General features: G+C 27.9%; 1 protein-coding gene across 1 annotated transcript; it reads right to left on the bottom strand.

The window, feature by feature from the left end:
- Positions 1-53: 53 nt before the first annotated feature.
- LOC114945544 (anoctamin-4) lies at positions 54-14,844 on the bottom strand. Its single transcript, XM_029321801.2, has 14 exons — positions 14,650-14,844; positions 13,097-13,433; positions 10,243-10,390; positions 7,668-7,950; positions 5,951-6,102; positions 5,459-5,704; positions 4,698-4,897; positions 4,042-4,179; positions 3,752-3,969; positions 3,365-3,673; positions 2,183-2,492; positions 1,701-1,906; positions 1,151-1,441; positions 54-473 (listed from the first exon to the last, which is right to left on the bottom strand). Exons 1-14 carry the CDS (start codon positions 14,689-14,691, stop codon positions 186-188), a joined length of 3,168 nt encoding a protein of 1,055 aa, XP_029177634.1. The 5' UTR covers positions 14,692-14,844; the 3' UTR covers positions 54-185.
- Between the last annotated feature and the right edge of the window lie 5,890 nt (positions 14,845-20,734).

Genomic DNA, 20,734 nt, shown 5'->3' with positions numbered 1-20,734 from the left:
TTACCTTATCTTTACGTGTTTAAGATAATAAGACTAGAGGCGTGAAACACGAATATTGAAAAACATGTCAGTTTATTAACTTTTGAATTACAGATCTTTTATTATCATCTTACGTAATCGAACATTACGAATGGAATGCATGTATATAACAGAGTTACAGCTCTCTCCTCTGCTCTCGAGAGTCACTACGGGACTTCCCATACGGTGCTATCGCTGCGTCTGCTATGTCTAATGTTGTCACCGTGAACATCCAGAACGTCGCTCAGTTTGCTGAACCGTCTGGCCCAGCTTCCTCTGCCGATGCTACCGGCTTCTCTCAAAACCGAAATCAAATCATCCTCGTCCTCCTTTCCCTTTATCTCCTTATCGTATTTCTCCTCCTGTGCGATCAGCCGTTCGCGTTGTAACTGAGTCGACAGAGAATGCGGCACGGCTGGTATAACATAACTCATAATACCGGTGAGTGCAAAAACCTGTAAGATAAATTTTTTTGAAGTGGTTAATTTCCTATCTCGTCAATTTTCAAAATATAAATATCGGAAAATTGTGAAAATATTAAAAGTAAAATATCAGTATTTTAAAACTAAACATACATTAAAAATAAAAGAATACTTTAAAGATTTATTTATAATTATTTTATTATGCATAAAAAATAAATAAAATCATAAAAATAATAAAAATATATTACAGAAATAAATTACATATATTGTATATGAAATAATATATCCATTATAAGAATATAAAATTATACAAATTTATTTTATTAATAAAATAAACAAGTATGCACAAATAAAAATAATCTTTAAAGGTATTATATTTTTATTATTCCGCAAAAATTATTAAAATTATATTTATACATTAATAATAATAATTCGCATTAAAAAAACAAAATAATTTGTATCGAAAATAAAATTAAATAAAATAATTTAATGCAATAAAAATAATGTGTACTAAAAATAATAAAATAATAAATATAAAAAATTTAAGAATTAAATTTAAATATAACAATTTTGTGAAAATAAAGTCTTAAGCTATACTATATGAAATATATTGTGAATAACATATATTTATAGTCATACTGTATATCAATCTATTTTAATATAAAGAATGTAAAACTGTATTAAACTGCTGTATTAAATCGCGTACTTACAACGTGTTCGAAAACAACGACGAAGGCCAAACGTGCGGCGAAGACGTGCCAGTATTGCGGACTGAGCCCGTAAGGTTCTTTGGGATCATTCGGACCGTTTCTGTAGCCTCTATATTGACATGTCTCAGGATGTTGGTCCTCCACGTCGCTTTTCATATCCTCGCGATAATCGGAAGTATTGAATTCTGCTAAGGAGCTGTCGATGTAACCCACTAGGTCCTCAGTGGGTGAGTAAACGAATGCGTACACACTTCGTGGAATAAAATCGGAGGTATACGCAATAACAAAGGCCTAAAAAATATATTTATATATATTTAAAAAAATATATATATATGTATTTATTATAACGTATATAATATACATATATTTTATTTATTTATTATATATATATATATATATATATATATATATATATATATATATGTATTTAAACAGAATGTAGCATTTTTTATTTTCGACTTCATTTTCCAAAGATGGGATGTGATTTATACTATACAATACAGGGAGGATTAAACATCCTAATTTAAAATATAAATTTAAATATGCGTACATTTGATACTACCGCTACGTAAGTAACACCCCTGAGAATACCAAACCAGGCGCCGATATCTTCTACTCGTTCGGCCAAAGGTCGTCTTGCTTCCTTCACCATTTTGTATGCATCCAGTCTTATCTCGGCGATATTATTTAATAAAGCGAATAAAGGTGCCAATGGAAACGCTGCGACGAACAATGTTACAAATCCGTACTGCAAAACTATAAACAGAGATCGCAAAAAAAATGAAATATTCTTAAAAAGATATAAAGTTCACATATAATAAAAAGTGTTAAAACAAATAATCGGATGGTCTTTTAATGACAGATGTTTTTATCAATACTTGAAATTAACAAATGTGGTTTTGTTAATTTTTTTTATTATACAGATCATTTCAAATCCGGATTATTGATTACATCTTGATATTTTTGCTGAAGAAAAGTCATCATCAGATAGAAGAAAAATCTGCCAAAGATTTTATATAATTATATACTCACTCATTTCTAAATATTCATCGAACAAAGCTAGTCTTCCCGGATCTTGGAGCTGATAATTTTTCTCCCAAGAAGTATATCTTCTATCGTGATCCTTCGTCGCGGCAACTTGTGTTCTCTTGCGCCACCAATTCCATAATTTCGGCGATAGAATCTCGACGAAGTTATTGAAGCACTGCTTACCGATCATTATAATCGCAAGTTGAATGCAGACCTCCGAGAGGCAACCAGCGGGATCGCATACGTCTGTCTTGATGCGATAAAACTCCGAGGCTCTCGCGTCCGCGTCGCCAGGATGGACGAAAAATCTTCCCTAAAAAAATTGATCAGCCGATCAGTGATCAGTGTATCAGTAGTCATTGGCTGCGTTTAGTAGAAAAAGCAGCTGTGCAACTATTATAAGATTCCTAAATCTGATTGATGTATGCTTTTGATCTTATAATTAAATGAATCTAAGAGCATGCACCAATCAGTTTCACGAATTTTACAAGTGTAAAGCAGCTGTTTCTGCTGAACGCAGCCACTGGATCAGTGATCAGTGAATCAGTGATTACTTTAATAGCACACCATATCCGAAAGACATTCAGAGGACATTCGAACATCCTCAGGATGTTCTCTGAATGTTTTCGCGATATGTGTGCTGTTAGGGTAAAGATCAGTAATCAATGAATTAATAATCAGTGAATCAGTGATCAGTAAATCAGTGATTAGTGTATCAATAATCATCAATGATACACTATAATGACTGATCACTGATCATTGATAATTGATCCACTGATTATTAATCCTTTGATCATTAATCATTGATTCACTGATTACTGATACACTGATCTACTGATCATTGATAATTGATCCACTGATTACTAATTCACTGATCATTGATCACTAATCACTGATCCACTGATCACTGATTTACTAATCATTGATCAGTGATTAGTGATCAATGATCAGTGAATTAGTAATCAGTGGATCAGTGATCAGTGGATCAATTATCAATGATCAGTAGATCAATGTATCAGTAGTCATTGGATCAGTAATCAGTGAATCAGTGATCATTGATGAATGGATCAATAATCAGTGGATCAGTGATCAGTGATAAATAGATCTGTGAATAGTGAATTTCGAGAAATGAGAGTTTTCAATGTACACATATATCCTAATATATCGTACGTTTATATATCTTACTTTGAAAAAAGCGATGTAAATCAAGGAGGAATAAAAGTTGACGAACTCGAATAGAAAGATCTTGAACGTATAACTGGCTTCGTATTCAGTTTGCGTCCTCGGATTCTCCATATTGACCATCCATAGCGCCAATCGGTGATATATCCGTGTGAGTATCATTATTATCACCAGATTAATGAGGGCAGCGGTTACTGAGGTGAATATCTTCGCGTGTCTCTGTAGGAAAGAACCACCGCCGCCGTAAAAGACAGCGACCAACGAAATACGGTATACGATCGTCCCTAAGACCGCTCCAAGAACTACGCATATCTGTACGTAAACATAAATAAAGGTAATTAAATAATATGATATTACTGAGAAAAACGCGCATAGAGATGTACTAATTACCATAAAAAACACCATCGAGCCTGTAGCCAAATATCGTATGGCTTTAGAATACACGGGTAAATATGGTTCTCTTTCCTTTGTAACGGGATTTGTTCGGAACGTTTTCACGGATGTTTCGAATTCGGGTCTGGGCTCTTCGTCGTAATCGGTATTCTGGAGATCCCATTCCCAAACAATCACGGCTTGTCGTCGTTTCCAAAGCTCAAGAAACGTAGTAGCTGTGTTATGTCATATGAGAGATTAAAATCTTAACATTAATGTACAGAACGTATTATTTTTACGAGTCTTACCCCAGAAAGACATAAAAATAGCGAAGAAGACAGTTGCGGGATTATCGAATAGATAAGTCAATTTCGAAAATATACAGGAATCACCGAGTATCTGATAAGCACACGCTTTATCACAAAGAGGACATAGAGTGATATTTCCTGAAAAATTTAATATAATTAAAGTGTTTTTTCTGATCATGTGCTAAAATTCGAAGCAAATAAAATTCCAAGTAGAACAAAAAAGTTAAAATAATGTCAATTTGACGTCATATTGACATTATTTTAACTTTCTGTTTTACTTCCCAAACAGCACTATGTCCAAAATTGGTGCATAAGATATCATTGAGAGACATCTTTAAGAAATCTTATGATATGATATATCCCAAAAACATCTTAAAGATGTCCCTAATAGTACAATATATCCGAAAGATATTCAGAGAATATTCAGAGGACATTCGAACATCCTCAAGATGTTCTCTGAATGTCTTCGGGATATGTGTGCTGTTAGGGGTTTAAAATTGATGCATAAGACATCATTAAGAAATCCTTTAAGACATCTTTAAGAAATCTTATGATATGATATCCCAAAGATCTTAAAAATGTATGCATCAATTTTGGACGTGGTGCTGTCTTAACAGCACGACCCCGTCGTGGGATTGGAATATGCGAAGTTTTACCAGCTATATTAGGGTCGCAAATCTCTTTGCTAGGTACGTTGTCCTCGCCATCCATGCTTCCGAGGCCATAAACGAAGCACAAGAGTCCCACCACCGCCGGCGGATATAAGCATTTCGTGTAAAATCCTAGCCAGGCGAAGTAAAGGGCAACTTTCTCGCCGAAGTATCGTCTTATCAACCATAAGGGTTGTTTCTTATACCTAGAAAGCGCGTGAAAACACATAATTAGCCCGAGGCGTACTTGAAAATATTTGCATTACACAGTGTTGTGCTTTGATGATTTTAAAATTAGCTAGACAGGAATGAGAGAAAAATATATAAATTCATCTTAGATAAGATGAAGATGATTTTGTTTTAAATATAGATAAAAGATAAAATTACATGGCGATTCATCTAAATAATTTTCTAGATAATAATTTTTAAGACTGCTTATATAAATGCAATTATAAAAAAAATGTAAATTATAAAAGGGATATAAAAATGTATATGTTCATATTTTTATTTATATAAATGTTTATCGCTTACTACTTAGGTTCTACTATTTAAATATTTTTATGTGCTACGAGTATAATTCTAAACCAAAATTATCTGAAAATTATTCTAGATAATTTAGTAAAGATAATACTTTTTTCATCTAAGATACAGATATAAATAATACATTTTTTTATTATCTATATAAAGATAAGATGACGCCAAAATTTCATCTAGATGATCATCTATATAATTTTATTTAGATAACAGCAAACATTGGTATTATATACCATTGCGAGGGTCTTGCCCATATCAGATACAACAGGTATCTGTCGAGAATGTCTCCATTGGGCATGGGTTTATTGTAAGGACCTTCGTGCAAGGAGAAGCAATCGAGATAGGTTCCATCTGCTAGCAGCCTGCGAATGCCAGACTTCTCATTGGTTTCGTCGTATCTCGCTCGTAATAATATTTGCATCACTATCAATGATCTCTGAGCAGGTGTGTAAGCATTATCTCTCTCCTTTACAATGAACCTGTAAAATTATATTAAAATTCAATGTAACGATAAAATATTCGATTTTGCGGGATGTTTATTAGAGGATGTTCCCAAAAACCTCGGATATGTTACTTTAACAGGTTTAATACGAGGAAAAAACGTCTCCAAATATTAGCCAAAGAATCTGTTATTAAAATATCATCCAGTGGTTTGGAATGCTTTGCATAAATATATATATATATATATATATATATATATATATATATATATGTATATGTATTACCTCTCCTCGAGATCGCCGGAATCTATATAGTCGTAAAAATTCGGTTCCTGGGGATACTTCGTCTTGTCCCAAGTATGTATTTCACGTATCCACTGGAGGCATCGACTCCATCTGCCTAAGAATTTTGATGTTCCTTTGGCACCGTCTGCATCCTGCTTTCGCAATTATTATTTTATAATACAGATTAGTTTATAACCAGGGTTGGCATGTTTTAAACAATTTGTTTAAAACTGTTTAATTAAAACTTATTTAAAACAGTGGATATTGTTTTAAACATATTTGTTTTAAACAGTTTTAAACTACTGTTTAAAACAGTTTAAAACATTGCAATTAATAAAATATATGATTATTTGGAAAAGAAACTGCATGCAAAGAAAAACTAATAGACGTGCATGTTGCGAAAAGATTTTTATTTTAATTTTTTTAGTTTATCTATATTTATATGTAACCTTTAGTAAAATTAAAAATATAAACATAAATAATGAAATAAAAATAATAAGATAAGTATTATTTTAACAAAATATTTATTTTTGGATATTAAATATTAAGTAATAATAAATATAATTAAATATACAACTAGTGATAGATAAAAAGGACAACTTATCGAGCAATTATTAGAGTTGTTCTGTCAAATAAAATTTATTCCATGTATAAACTAAACATAAAACATTATGTGAAAGCTACAAACATTCTATACTCAAACTTAAGCAAAAATTACAATCATTATAAAATAAACGTTTCAACCGCACGTGGTCTTCTTCAGTATTATACATATTACAGTAATTATTAAAAAATACAAAATCATACAAAAATTCCACATAATATCGAAAATTAATGTTAGTTCTTCAATAAGAGTCGAGAATTTATAAGCAATTAAAGCGTGTTTCAATCCGTCATATCCAACAAATGTTCGCCTCTTATTGAAGAACTAACATTAATTTTTGATATTATGTGGAATTTTTGTATGATTTTGTATTTTTTAATAATTACTGTAATATAATACTGAGGAAGACCGCGTGCGGTTGAAACGTTTATTTTATAATGATTGTAATTTTCGCTTAAGTTTGAGTATAGAATGTTTGTAGCTTTTACATAATGTTTTATGTTTAGTTTATATATGGAATAAATTTTATTTGACAGAACAATTCTAATAATTGCTCGATAAATTGGCCTTTTTATCTATCACTAATTGTATTTACAATATACGAGCGAAACTTCGTATCAATTAATTTATAATTAAATATATTAATTAAAGATTATACATATATAAAGATATCTGCACAAAGCACAAACTATTCAAATTTAAATTATAACACATTGCATTTTACATTTTATCTATTGCAAATATAAAATAATGTAATTCCTTTAACTAAAAAGGTAACAATAATATATTGGAATTGCATTGCAGTCATTGCGTATTCCTACTATTATAAATTGAATTAAAATTAAATAAATTTTAAAATTAATAACTTAAAATAAAATAATGAATATATAAAGTGCTTACACAGAAAGCTATAAAATGTTTTTTTTGCTTGTTTAAAACATATTTTTTTGTTTAAAAAATATTTTTTCTTACTTTACTTAAAAACACGTATAAAACAAAAAACGTTTTAAATAAAAATGAATGTTTTTTGTTTAAAATGAAAAAAATAAGTTGTTTACCAACCCTGCTTATAATCCAGAATCTTAAGATCTAGCTTTGAAAAAAAAGACATACCCAAGTCTTCATAGGAATGGTCTTGAATCTCTTTGTGGGTAGTTTCAGATTCATCACTTCCGCGTATTGCACCTTTATTTTCCAAGGTATATGTAACTTTAAGAAATATGTTTTTCCATCAAACGAATTCGCTTTTGGTTCTAGCTCCAGTTGCAGTCCTTCCCTCAACAGATTTTGTTGAAAAACTTTTCTCTGTTCTCGCCGACGAGCTTCTATTTCAGTCATGACTCCTTCATTTTCTTCTTGGTAGACTAATACCATATCGATTCTCCGATGACCATCACTAAAATTATCATATTGGCTCAAATCAATAAGTAATAAAAGCCAAGAAGTATTAGATGTTAAGTATTAGAAATAATACACTCTCTTTTATTTTTAAGCTCGAAACTCTCTTAGCTAAAAGTTTAAAATAATAAAAATATATATTTACAAATATTTACTAAAGACTGATCTCTTATATTATATCGCACTTTTGATAATATAGTTTTCAAACTTTTTTTCAGCAAATACTTGAAAAAAATCGAACAAAGTTTCAGAAATTAATCCTTAAAACCGACATATTTATTGAGAATTATAGAAATAATAAAAATATAAAAAAAATACACTGCAATTATTGAATTAGACAAGTTTCTTGAAATTGTAAAATAAAATTATTTATTTTCTAATTTTTTATTTATAGAAATAAAATAATTTTTACGGAAAGAGACATTTTTTTTATTTTTCAAAGTTAAAATTTTTAATTTATCAAGACATTTTCATGTACGCACACATATTTAAAAAAATAAACTATAAAAATATAAATAGTCTATATTTAACAAATAGCATTCATTTAGATATCTACAAACATTTAGAATAATAGATATAATTATTATAAAAGATATATTTTTATCGCTATTTATTATCAGATTAGATACTTTGCCAGAAAAAAATAGAAAAAAATTTAACAAAATTGCAAAAATTCAATAAAAGCTAATTTGACAGATAAACAATTATACAAATTATAAATTTAATAAAATATAATATGATTGAAAAAAAAAAACCAATACAATCATTCGGCTCTATTAAAATTTTTAATAAATATTTAAGTCTCACTATGAGTTAACGATGAGAGCCAGGGCACAATTAATGAGGCGCTAATATTTCAAATTAAAAAGATTAAATTTTATATGTATAGTTTTTATATTATATGTATAATTTTTTATGATAATTAAAATTTAATCTTTTTAATTTGAAATATTAGCGTCTCATTAACTGCGCCCTGGCTCTCATTGCTAACTCATACTGAAACTTAAATATTTATTATAAATTTAATGTTTAAAATTAATAAGAGACCAAAAAAGGAGATCTATATTGACTTTTCCTCTAATTGTAAGAAATCGTTTTGAAGAACGACGCAATGCAATAATTCTTTTTTCCATACGTATATGCTATTACATTAAGTGTGCCTAAAAATAAACTAGACTTGAAATTAAATGACTTTCTCTATTCGTGTCATTCGCTTATATTCATGTTCACGTAACGACACAGGTAGCATAAAATATGTATATACGTATGTATATGTACATACATATAATGTGTGTGTCTGTGCACTATTGTAAATTAAGTATTTATATTGAAATAAATGAAATTGACATTCACAATATATATAATATAATATTTTATAAAGTTTTATAGAAAAAAACGTAAGTACAAAAAATTACTTATGAAAAATTAGTCTAATAAAATTGCAATTTATAGTCCAAACATTTATTTTTATATATTTAAAATTTTGTTTTATTTTATAATATGTCTAAAATTTTATAATATATCTAAAATATAAATTTTCTTAAAAATATATATTTGTGTATGAAATATATTTAAACGTGTGACCCGGGTACATTAAGTTTTCATATCTAACTTTAGTCTGAAGGCTTAGTTTACGACTTAGAATTTGTGTAAAACTTTCTTTTAAATTACATATCATAAAAGTGGCTCAAGAAATTTAATTTATTTAGTGTCGATTACAAATTGGTAGCATATAATTTACTATACTTGGCATTAATATTGATCTCATATCTGTATTTATTTTTTCAAATTTTTGTTGTATAGTAGTTGAAATATTTTTTGTGTATACTTAATGTACTTTTAAAAAAATTTTGTGTGTGTATATGTGTGCGTTATTTTAGTGGAATTTTATTAATTTCTCTAAAAGTAAACTTGTTTCACGGATAAAAAATCATTCTTTATTTTTAAAAAATTCTTTTATCGAAAAAGAAACATATATTTTAACTAGTGAATATTTTAATATGAAAAACAATTTTAGAAATCAGTTTTAAATCAATATGTATTTTTGAGACGTGTCTAAAATTACATGTTTATCTGAGAATAAAAAAATGATAATAAGACAATTGCCTATTTCTGAAGAATCGTATTAAGCTTGACATAATAGAAAAAAGATGCCTATAATATATATATATATATATATATATATATATAAGTGCATCTATGTATATACATGTATATCTCTATGTACTCGATCGCTTCATCGAAGAAAACTTAAAATAACTCTTGACATATGGCAGACAACTATACTTACCGAAAATAAAGTGTCTCGGAATCGATTCCTATTTCTCCTTCCTTTGGCGGCAATGAATTTCCGGTATTCTCGATAAAATCCAGCGACACCGGCGTGTCTGGTAACGAGGGGTTAATTTCCGGGGTGGCGGGTGCCGTGAGCTTAGGACCTTGTCCAAAAAAATAAAATAATTTTTTATTTTTTTAATATTTTTTTATTTTATTTTATTTTTTTTAATTAAAATTTTTAATTTAGCAAAGCATTTTTATGCACGTACACGTATTAAAAAAGAAATAAAACTAAAAAGTATGTAAATATAGTTTACATCAGCAAATAGCATTTATTTAGAATCTACACACAAGCATTCAAAATAATATAATTATTTATAAAAGATATTTATCGCTACTTATATATATATATATATTAATCAGATTAGATACTTTGCCAGAAAAAATTTACAAAATTGAAAAAATTCAATAAAAACCACTACTTTTTAAATAAAATTCTTTTTACTGTTTATTTTCATATCTATTTTCCATTTTTCTGCTTTCATATTATACTAAATTGTTAATTTTTAATTACAGTGTCAGGATTGCGTAAATTAATGATTTTTTTTAACTAAGTTTAGTTAAAATTATAGTTGCTTATAAAATTAATTTATTTAAGTTAAAAGTTGCATGAACAGAAAATTAATTCAGTTAAAGTTAAGTTAAGATTAAATTAACTGAAGTTAAATCAAAAGTTAATTTTTAAAACATTATTTATATTAAATTAGAATTTTGTTTGTTAATTCTTTTAAAATGTATAATAACAAAAATGACAAAGAAATTTTGATTTTTATATAAAAATATATTTTTATTTTTTTCGTAATTACAATTGATGACAAATAAAAATAAAAATTAATAATACTTTAATTTAAAAATAATACGTTTATAACTTATAAAAAAACAATAATGGTATTCAGAGATAAAAAAAATTTAATTTAGGAAAAAGTTAATAAGTTTAAGGTAAAAAATAGTTAAAGTTAAAATTAATACATTTTAAATTAACTAAGTTAAGTTAAAATAAGTAACTTTTTAAAATGTTTAATTAACTAGTTATTACCCACAACCCTGATTAATTTATTCTTTGTTTTCCTAATTAAAAATCCCTCTTGTTAATAAGACGATAAAGCAAGAGCGAACTGAATTAATAGCCTCTTTAAAAATTTTGCTTCTTATTTAGAAATTGTTAGTAAGGTGCAAGTATAATTTTGCAAGGCTACTGTCGCTATTACAAAAAAAAGTGCATAGAATTAAACGCAGAGTTGAAACGTTTATATAGAACTCTTCTTATAATATCGCGCTATCAAGAACCAAGTCTTAAGCGTTGCATTATTAATATCCGATATTCGTGACACGCTGACATTCGTATACGCATATTGATCGTGGTTTACTGACATAACTTTATTGCTATTATAGACGTCGGTTGCACGTTTCCACACGAGTTTCTCGTTTTTTTTATTCTTTTTATATACTTTTTATATAGATCGTATCCCTCGAGCTACTTTCAGCAAATTTCAAAGTTATTAAAGTGCGAAACAAAAATGAAAAAGGAGTTAAAATTAGTTTTTATTATCATGTAAATAATATAAGAGTTTGCGAAAAAAATGTTGCCAACCGGTATAAAGGGTGTGTCAAAAATCTGGATGAAACATGGTCGAATATTTCATAAACTAATATGCATTTTAGAAAAATAATGTTTCTCCGAGATATTGTAGGGTTTAAAAATATCTATTCATCAGGGTTTTAACAGTTTAATTTGACCATAGATGGCAATGCCCAAGGTTACGTGCAAGTCATCTTGAATTTTTTAAATGCAGAAACCCTCATTTTTTATTGTACATTCTTTTGTAGTTTACCTCGAGAGCTTTCCAAAACAATATAATGAAGTATTTTTTCGTTAAGAACTTTTTGAGCAAGGTTGAGTAGTAATAACTAGTTATATAATTATAAAAGTTAAACAAAGTTAGAAAGTTAAACTTAAGCTCATTAAACTTTTTTCCTAAGTTAAAAATTTTTTTCATCTTTGAATTAGTTTTTTTATAAAATAATCTTAGAGATATTGAACAATTTTTTAATGATGATTAAATTTTAATAAGAGATAACCATTCTATGACATATTCTTACAAGAATTATGAAATAAATAAAGATACTATTAGTTTTTTTAACATAATTCTAATTACAAAGAAAAAATATATTTCTATATAAAAACAAAATTTTTGTTATTTCCTTATTTGTTATATAATATTAATTTAAAAAATTAAAAATAATAAAATAAATTAAAAAATTTTGAAGTTATAACATTTTAATTTAATATAAATAATATTTTTAAAAATTAACTTTTAATTTAACTTAAGTTAATTAAATCTTAACTTTTAACTGAGTTAGTTTCTTGTTCATGCAACTTTTAACATAACTAACTAAAACTAAATTAATTTTATAAGCCATTAAACTTTAACTTTATTTATAGTTTTAAAAAATATTATACTTATTCAACTCTGTTTTTGAGTTATAAAGCAGTGAATAAGTTTACTAAAAGATTGGAAATTCATTTTTTGACATAAAATATAAAATATAAAAAATTCAAGATAACCTTGGCATCGCACTACTTATTGTTGTCAAACTGGTAAGACTGATGAATAGATAGATATATTTTCAAACAACTGAATTTGTCTGAAACTTTTTTTCTAAAATGCGTAGTTTATCGAACATTTGATCATTTCCAGACTTTTGACACATCCTATATGTTATATACTCGTATTAACCTTGCCATGAACCTCGAAATAAGTCTGTACGCGAGCGTTTCAGTTGATTGTTGAATTAAAAATTCTCACCGAAGGCATCCTGCGCGATCAGGGTCGTTCCGGAGGGATGGATCACGCTGGCCCTGGACAATTTCCTTTTGATGCTCGCCGGTGTTCCTCCGCACGAGAGACCGCCATTTTTGTCGAGCTCGTAGACGATCTCCCTGGTCGAGTGAACGGACAGATTAGCACATTCCGGTGATTTTGGAGCGCTGCGAGACCCATTTCTCGACGATTTCGCTGATGACGCGCGAGAGTTGGTGTTCCCCGAAACGCTTGACCTTTCCTCGTGATGATACTCGACTGGGCTGTTGTCATCGGGATGAGGAAAGGCGCCCCAGCTGCTACGCCTTCGGCTATGGTTGTGCTGAAATTATTCACAGATGGATGTTTAGAGGTCTCTGTAGCTATCACATTGTTCAAGTAATAACCTGACGTCATTTTAATGGTTAATGACATCATTAGATGTCAAAATGACGTTTGCTACTTGGGATCGTTCGATATTGAAATGACGTCGTTAAAAATAACGCCATTTTAACGGTTAATGACATTATTTGACGTCATTTTGATGTTTAATGACATCATTTTGATATCGAATGACCGCAGGTAGCAAATGACATTTTGACGTCTAATGATATCATTCAATGTTAAAATAATATCATTTTATTGTCTAATGACGTAGTTAGATATCAATATGACATTTTCTTGCTACCTGTCATTAGATCCTAAGTAGCAAACTGACGTCATTAAATAATGTATGTTTGCTGGTATATCTAATGATGTCAAAATGACGTATGTTTGCTACCTGGGTCAATTATATATCTTATTCATATTTTTCATATTCGCGTCCGAGAAAAAATGCAATAAAAATTATTATCGAAAATTTTAATCCCATAATGGAAAATCGATGATAAATGCTAATAAAATGCGTTCGCGAATAAAATGTCGGACGATCGATGTCTTAATCGTCTTTAAAGATCGAAAGTCAACATACATTAATGTAATATATGTAGCAAAAAGGTATTACGCTGAGTTAATATATTGTAACTTAAACACGATAATTTACATATGCGCATTAGTTATTGGAATAAAAAGAGCACTTTTTTCTTACAACTCTCTTGTGATGGCATATCACGATATAAGCTAATCAGATTAGATATTATTAAGATATAAGTGTTTTTCCTAAATGTTTTGCACGAATCTTTATTTTCTTTTACGTTTTACACTTTAGATGTATTTTGCACATATACGCATAATCTGACGAAAAGGGGCAAAAATTAATTTGTTACATGCAAACTATAAAATAATTTCAATACAATTTCTTTGTGAAGAATTAAAAATTAGTTTGACTCTTTATATTAGAATAATATATAATTTCTTCTTTATATCATATTGCATGTGCATGCATGTGCATGCGTTTAAAATGCATATACATATATGTATGTGTATGTAATGTATATATACATATATACATATATACATATATATATATGTATATGAAACATTAAACGATAACTCACTATGAGAAATATTCTCACATGCGCGGGATGTAAAACCGAATTTTGGGACAGTGTTAAGTATACCTGATGACTGTCATCGTCTAGTTGCAGCTTGTTATCGTCCATTATTGATCTCTTCGAGTTTCTTTCAAGATACGCAGAGGTAGATGAGAAGACTTCCGGCGAACAGTGTTCGTAGTGTTGCTGTATCGAATAACATATTTCCTTCCTTTCTTTCAAGAATAACTTTTCAAAATAACTGTTCAAACGATTACTCCATTAATTCGCACGCCGAAACACTGTCGAAAAGAGTATTTCGTTCCTAAAGTAGATCATTCTAGAATGAGATCTGATACTTTCACGAGGTCGTCCCCAGGATATTCGCATCCGACACTCTTCCTCCGATGGTTAATCGCAAGAAAACCAACATCGATCAGCGTCGATGGCGCGGGACAGCTTGCCAATGGCCTCGATTGGTTAAAGATTTAATTATGAACGGGTCAGGATTCAATCTAGCTCGAAGAAATATTAGTGGTCAGAGATAGATGTTTTCGCTGCTGGATCTTCGGTTAGGTTGTGCTCACGAGAGAAGAATCGAAGATTTCGAAGGAATTTTGGATTCAATCGCCACGAATTCATCTTCACGCATCGGAACATAGTGGGTTGGATCTTCAGTTTCAAATGTCATTATTGGATTCACGATTACGTCGATTGTTTATACACTATCTGATTAATTAGTCACATAGTAAGTATACGTCATTTTAACATCAAATGACATCATTAGACGTCAAGAATCGAAGATTTCGAAGGAACCTTTTTACCGATTCAATCACCACGAGTTTATCTTCACGCATATGTTCATAGTGGGTTGGATCTTCAGTTCCAAATGTCACTTTTGAATTTACGTTTACGTTAATTGTTTATACACTATCTGATTAATTAGCCACGTAGCAAGTTATGTCATTTCGACATCAAATATGACATTATTAGATGTCAAAATAACGCCATTTCGACGTTTGATAACATCAGTGTGCTACTTAGGTCGCACCAGTTGTCATTTCTTTAACTTTGGATTTCTTCTACACCTTCGCGTAATATTTCTAGGTATTTCTTATTTTTTTGTAATTCAAAAAATGTCTGCCACCCCTTTCTTAGATGATTCTTGCCGATAGGCGGGTGTGGAAGGATCCGGTGTCCAAATGAAGCGGCTGGAAGAGTAAACGATCAAGCAAGTAGCTCTCAGACTACATTGAAGAAACTCGTTGATTCGTACGAATGAATTTTCCTCGATCGAACTGATACACCGCACTTTCGCGACGGTAGTGTGACATATACTAGGCCAATAAAGAGCACAGTGATACTTATATATTGCACACATGTATCGTCCCATCAGTCCCTTATTTATGTGCTTGTACACGGTTCCGCGGCGAGGATATGTATGTGTATGTGTGTGTGTGTGTGCATTACCTTTGTCGGGGGGTGAAGATTTCACCCCCTCTCACGCGGGGGCGAAAGCAGCCGAGAGGCGGAATGTCGAGGCTTTCGAAATTGCTATGGTTACTCGATGGACACAACATGTGTTACATACATACGTCATGTTAAACACATTACTGGTTCTTCTTCTGAGCTTGAACTTGAAGAATGTCAGCGCGTGATCTAGGCAAGCTTCCTTTTGCTATACCATATTGTGTTAATTATCGTGTTGACAAAAAATAAATTAGATTGAACCCAAAGCTGAAAATCTTATCTCATTATTGTAACATTATTTTTTTTTTTTATTAAAACAATTACTGTATTTTGGTCAAATGTTCATCACATTTTAATATTGATTTTGACATCAAGTTTTTTATTTGAACAAAATTGTATATTATTTAAATTATAAAATTATATAAATTATATAAATTATAAAATGTATAAAATTATAAAATTATATAAATTATATTATTTCTTTATTATTATCATCCTACTAAATTGAAGAGAAATTTTTTTATTTTCTTGAATCTCTTATACGTATACACACACACACACACACACACACACACACACACACACACACATATATATGTGTATATATATATATATATATATATATATATATATATATATATATATAATACTTTGCTGAAATGTATTCGATGAACAAATATGATTATCTCTGAGGGAGTTTGAGACAATAAAAATGTATTAATGATAAATGTTGTTTCGTACATCTATATAATTGTCATCATGATTTAATATAATATTAAAATTCATAAAAATATTTAAACCATCTATTTAAAATATTATAAAAAAAAACACACAAATATATATTTGAAATTATATTTTATCATCTATTTACCATATGAATTTAAAATAAAGGTAATATAATAATACGTAAATGTCAATTTCATTGAAAACATATTAATAGAAAAAGATGATTAGAATTATTAGATGTTTCAAATGTCTGATTTGATCACTATCTATTTTTATTCTCATCTTTTCTATTTTTACTCATCATTCTATTATTTATTATCACACAAGCGCTTATTATATTGGATTTCAGTCTATATATTTTCTCTATATTACTCATATTTATTATAGTTTCTATATATTTATATTATGCGCCAATTTATTATCATTATTAAAATCAATCTTGAGAAATAATGCAATTTAATAAATAATTTTGAAAATCAATGTGATAATCATGACACTGTCTATATATAGTTACGATTCTTAAAAATTTAGATGAAATTTATTTTGAGAACAGCCTGAATTATTATGATTCTTGTAATTCAGTTCAGCGCAAGGTATTAAATTGCATTAAAAAGTTATAATTGTAATTAAAAGTTAAAAAAAAACTTAAAAAAGTTAAATCTTTGAAGACGCTATGTAAAGTGACCATATAGTGTTATTGTGCTTAGATGATTTTAAAATTCGTTAGATAAAGATGCGATAAAAATATATACATAAATTTATCTTACATAAAATGAAAATAATTTTGTTTTAAATAATATAGCTAAATAAAAAAAAATAAAATTATATGGAGTTACATTGCTAAATAACTTTTAGATAATATATAATATTTTTAAGACCATTTATGTAAACAAAATGATAAAAAATTGTAAATTATACAAAAGATATGAAAATATATTCATACTCTTATTTATAAATTTTTATCGTTCACTGCTCAAGTATTTTTATGGGCTATGGCCCTAAAATCAAATTATCTCACCATATATTCTAGATAATTTAATATAAATAAAATATTAGAAAGATTTTTTAATCTAAGATATAGATAATAAATAATATAATAATATTAATAGTATCTAATATTAATAATATTAATATCTTAGATTTATATTATCTAATATTTATAAAATATTAATATTAGATAATAGATAATATAAGGAATGCAGATATAGATAATACATATTTTTATTGTTTATATAAGGATAAAAACGATGTCAAAATTCCATCTAGATAATCATCTATATAATTTTATTTAGATAACAGCAAACACTGAAAGTGACTGCTTTGCGATCTGGCGATAAAGTAAAAAAGCAAATTGTCAGCGTCCCGGCTATAAATCGACGTTGTAGCACGTGTGTCACACAGTGTATGTATTCCGGTGATGGAAAGCACATGTAGATTGACAGTTGTGGGTACACCGTCAAGTTTCACATATGTTTGACATTGCCGACAAAAGCGACTGCATTAGATGAACGAGGTGAGTCCGAAGATCGGATATTTTGTGAACTTTCTACCGAACCAAGTGAGTAAGAGAAAAAATTGCAGTATATTTTCTTATTAAATAAAAAGAATAAAAACAATATACGCGCAGTCATTAAATGTATCATAATATCTAATTTAATTATTAAATTCTTTATTAGACTAATAATCAATTTTTTTATCATATAGAAAATTTACTCCACATTCTTATTCATATGTATAATAAATAATTTTAAATAATTTAAGTAATATTAACAAATTCATTAATTTTGTTTAATTAATTTATATATAATTAATTAATATTTATAATATAATATTATTAAAATTTTTATATAATATTGTATATTTTTATTCATATTATACACAAAATTTAAATATATTATTATATTAATCATGTTACGAATTAAATTTCTAATTTTTTTGTACAAACAATGTCTCGTCGAAATAATTTTATTCTATATTTTAACTAATTTTTCACGAATTTTTTTACTTTCTTGCTTTTTGAATTCTATTTCATTTTTGTACTATATATGTATATGTGTGTGACTTTTTATAATATTTAAATTATAATGTAATACAATATAAATAATTGTTATGTATATAATTTTTTATTTAAATTACAAATATAATTTGATATAAATATATAATATCTAAATATATGATAATGAGTAAAAACCTGTTATAAATCATATTGAGCTTAGCTTACAATATGAATAAGTGTTTTAGTGATTTCTTCTATTAAATAATAAATTTAAAAAAATTTATTATTTAATAGAAGAAATATATATATACATATATATATATATATCCGTGAAAAAATGATTTGATCAAATTACATCAAATTATATCTGATCACATATAATTTTTTATTTGATCTAATATGAATAAATCTGATTAGATATAGGACATATACGAATAGATCAAATTTGATATAATCATATCTGCTTATATCTGACCTTTGTCTATCATCATATGTGACTAGATCAAATTAGATTATAGTTTCTTTATTTGCCGCTATGCGACGCATGACTCGCTATATCTTTCTCGTATTTAAATAGTCAGAATTATATAAAGTTGACGAAATTGGCTCAAATAAGACTAAAAGTATTATACTTGTTTTATATCAGTTTTTTGTCTCGATTCCAACACAGAGAATTTATTATTTAAATACATTATATATTATATAATACATTTAATTACATTAAATTACTTTAACAAACTTTCAGTGCTGTATAGAAGATATTTTATGAAAAATATGATCATTCGCGGTTTTTATATCTGTTCAGATCTATATCTATCCAGATCTACATAAATCTGATTAGATAACTCTAAAATGCAAATCTGATCATATCTTATAATTGAGGTCTAATTTGCCCAAACCATATATGATTATTTTTTCCCGAGAAGAAAGAAAATAATTAACATAAACATTCTATGAAAACAAAAATATTACGTCGCGATACTGATCTTTTTTCTAAGATTTTCAAAATATGTCATTCTTTTTTCTTTAGTATTTTCGCGTTTTATATTAGATAACTCACAACTTCTTTTTTTTAGTATAAATTTTAGCGCAATTTATTTTAGTAAAAAAAAAAAAAAGAAAAAAATGATACGCAAAATATCATAGTGAGAATAGAACACGTGCAATTTAAAAATTTCCCCCTGAGGTGTCTACGATTACACGATCGATATAACACTAAAAGTGTTATTTCATAAATGTCCTTTTCCCACGAGTGGATGTGTATATTCCCCTATAGCCATTTTCCCCTCTAATTTTATTCTATGTGTACAAACACACATGTTTAGTCGTCGAATAAAATAAAATTTAACTCGAATATTTTGAAGCCGGATGATGCATTCATAGTGAAATTTAAAGTTATATTAAAATGTGGTTATGTAATAATAATTAATGCAATTTTGAATTAAAAAAAAATAAGTTGACGATTGATACAATTAAGATTTTGCTGCGGCCAAATTAATATCATTTCTTATTAAATATTTACGTAAACTTTTATGTAATTATATTTTTCTTGTTTTAACAAAAATATACATTATTAATTATTGAAAGCTCTAAATTTTTAAATGTTTCTACGAATGCTAAAATTAATCATTTATTCGAAGTTTAACATGTTAGATAACATATTGCATATTGTGCACTGATGATGTTGAAATTGAAAACAGTGAAAATGATAAAACATTTATATTCGATGCAAATTATGTGCAGTATTTAATTTCAATGTGTTGAAAGAATGAAATACATAATAATATCTTAAAACAACTTTATTTCTTACCTTTTTGCATAAAAAAAAACTACTTCTAAATTAGATGGACAAAATAGTTTTAGAAAAATACGTTTTTATTTTTTTAATATATAAGAAATATATAAATAAATATTAATGTTCTCTATTATAACAATATTCTTGTACCGTAATTATATTTAATTTAAATTTTTATCGTCTAA

This window comes from Nylanderia fulva, unplaced genomic scaffold, assembly GCF_048542155.1.
Source record: "Nylanderia fulva isolate GAGA-0341 unplaced genomic scaffold, ASM4854215v1 Scaffold4, whole genome shotgun sequence".
Classification (NCBI taxonomy): Eukaryota; Metazoa; Arthropoda; class Insecta; order Hymenoptera; family Formicidae; genus Nylanderia; species Nylanderia fulva.
This window is presented reverse-complemented; position numbering and strand designations above follow the sequence as displayed.

What these genes read in the sequence shown, in the direction of transcription:
- LOC114945544 (XM_029321801.2), bottom strand. Translation starts at nt 14,691, where the DNA reads ATGGACGATAACAAGCTGCAACTAGACGATGACAGTCATCAG. An exon ending in TGGGCAAGACCCTCGCAATG is followed by an intron (nt 4,898 to 5,458) that starts GTATATAATACC and finishes CGCGCTTTCTAG; the next exon opens with GTATAAGAAACAACCCTTAT. An exon ending in GCTCGATGGTGTTTTTTATG is followed by an intron (nt 3,674 to 3,751) that starts GTAATTAGTACA and finishes GTTTACGTACAG; the next exon opens with ATATGCGTAGTTCTTGGAGC.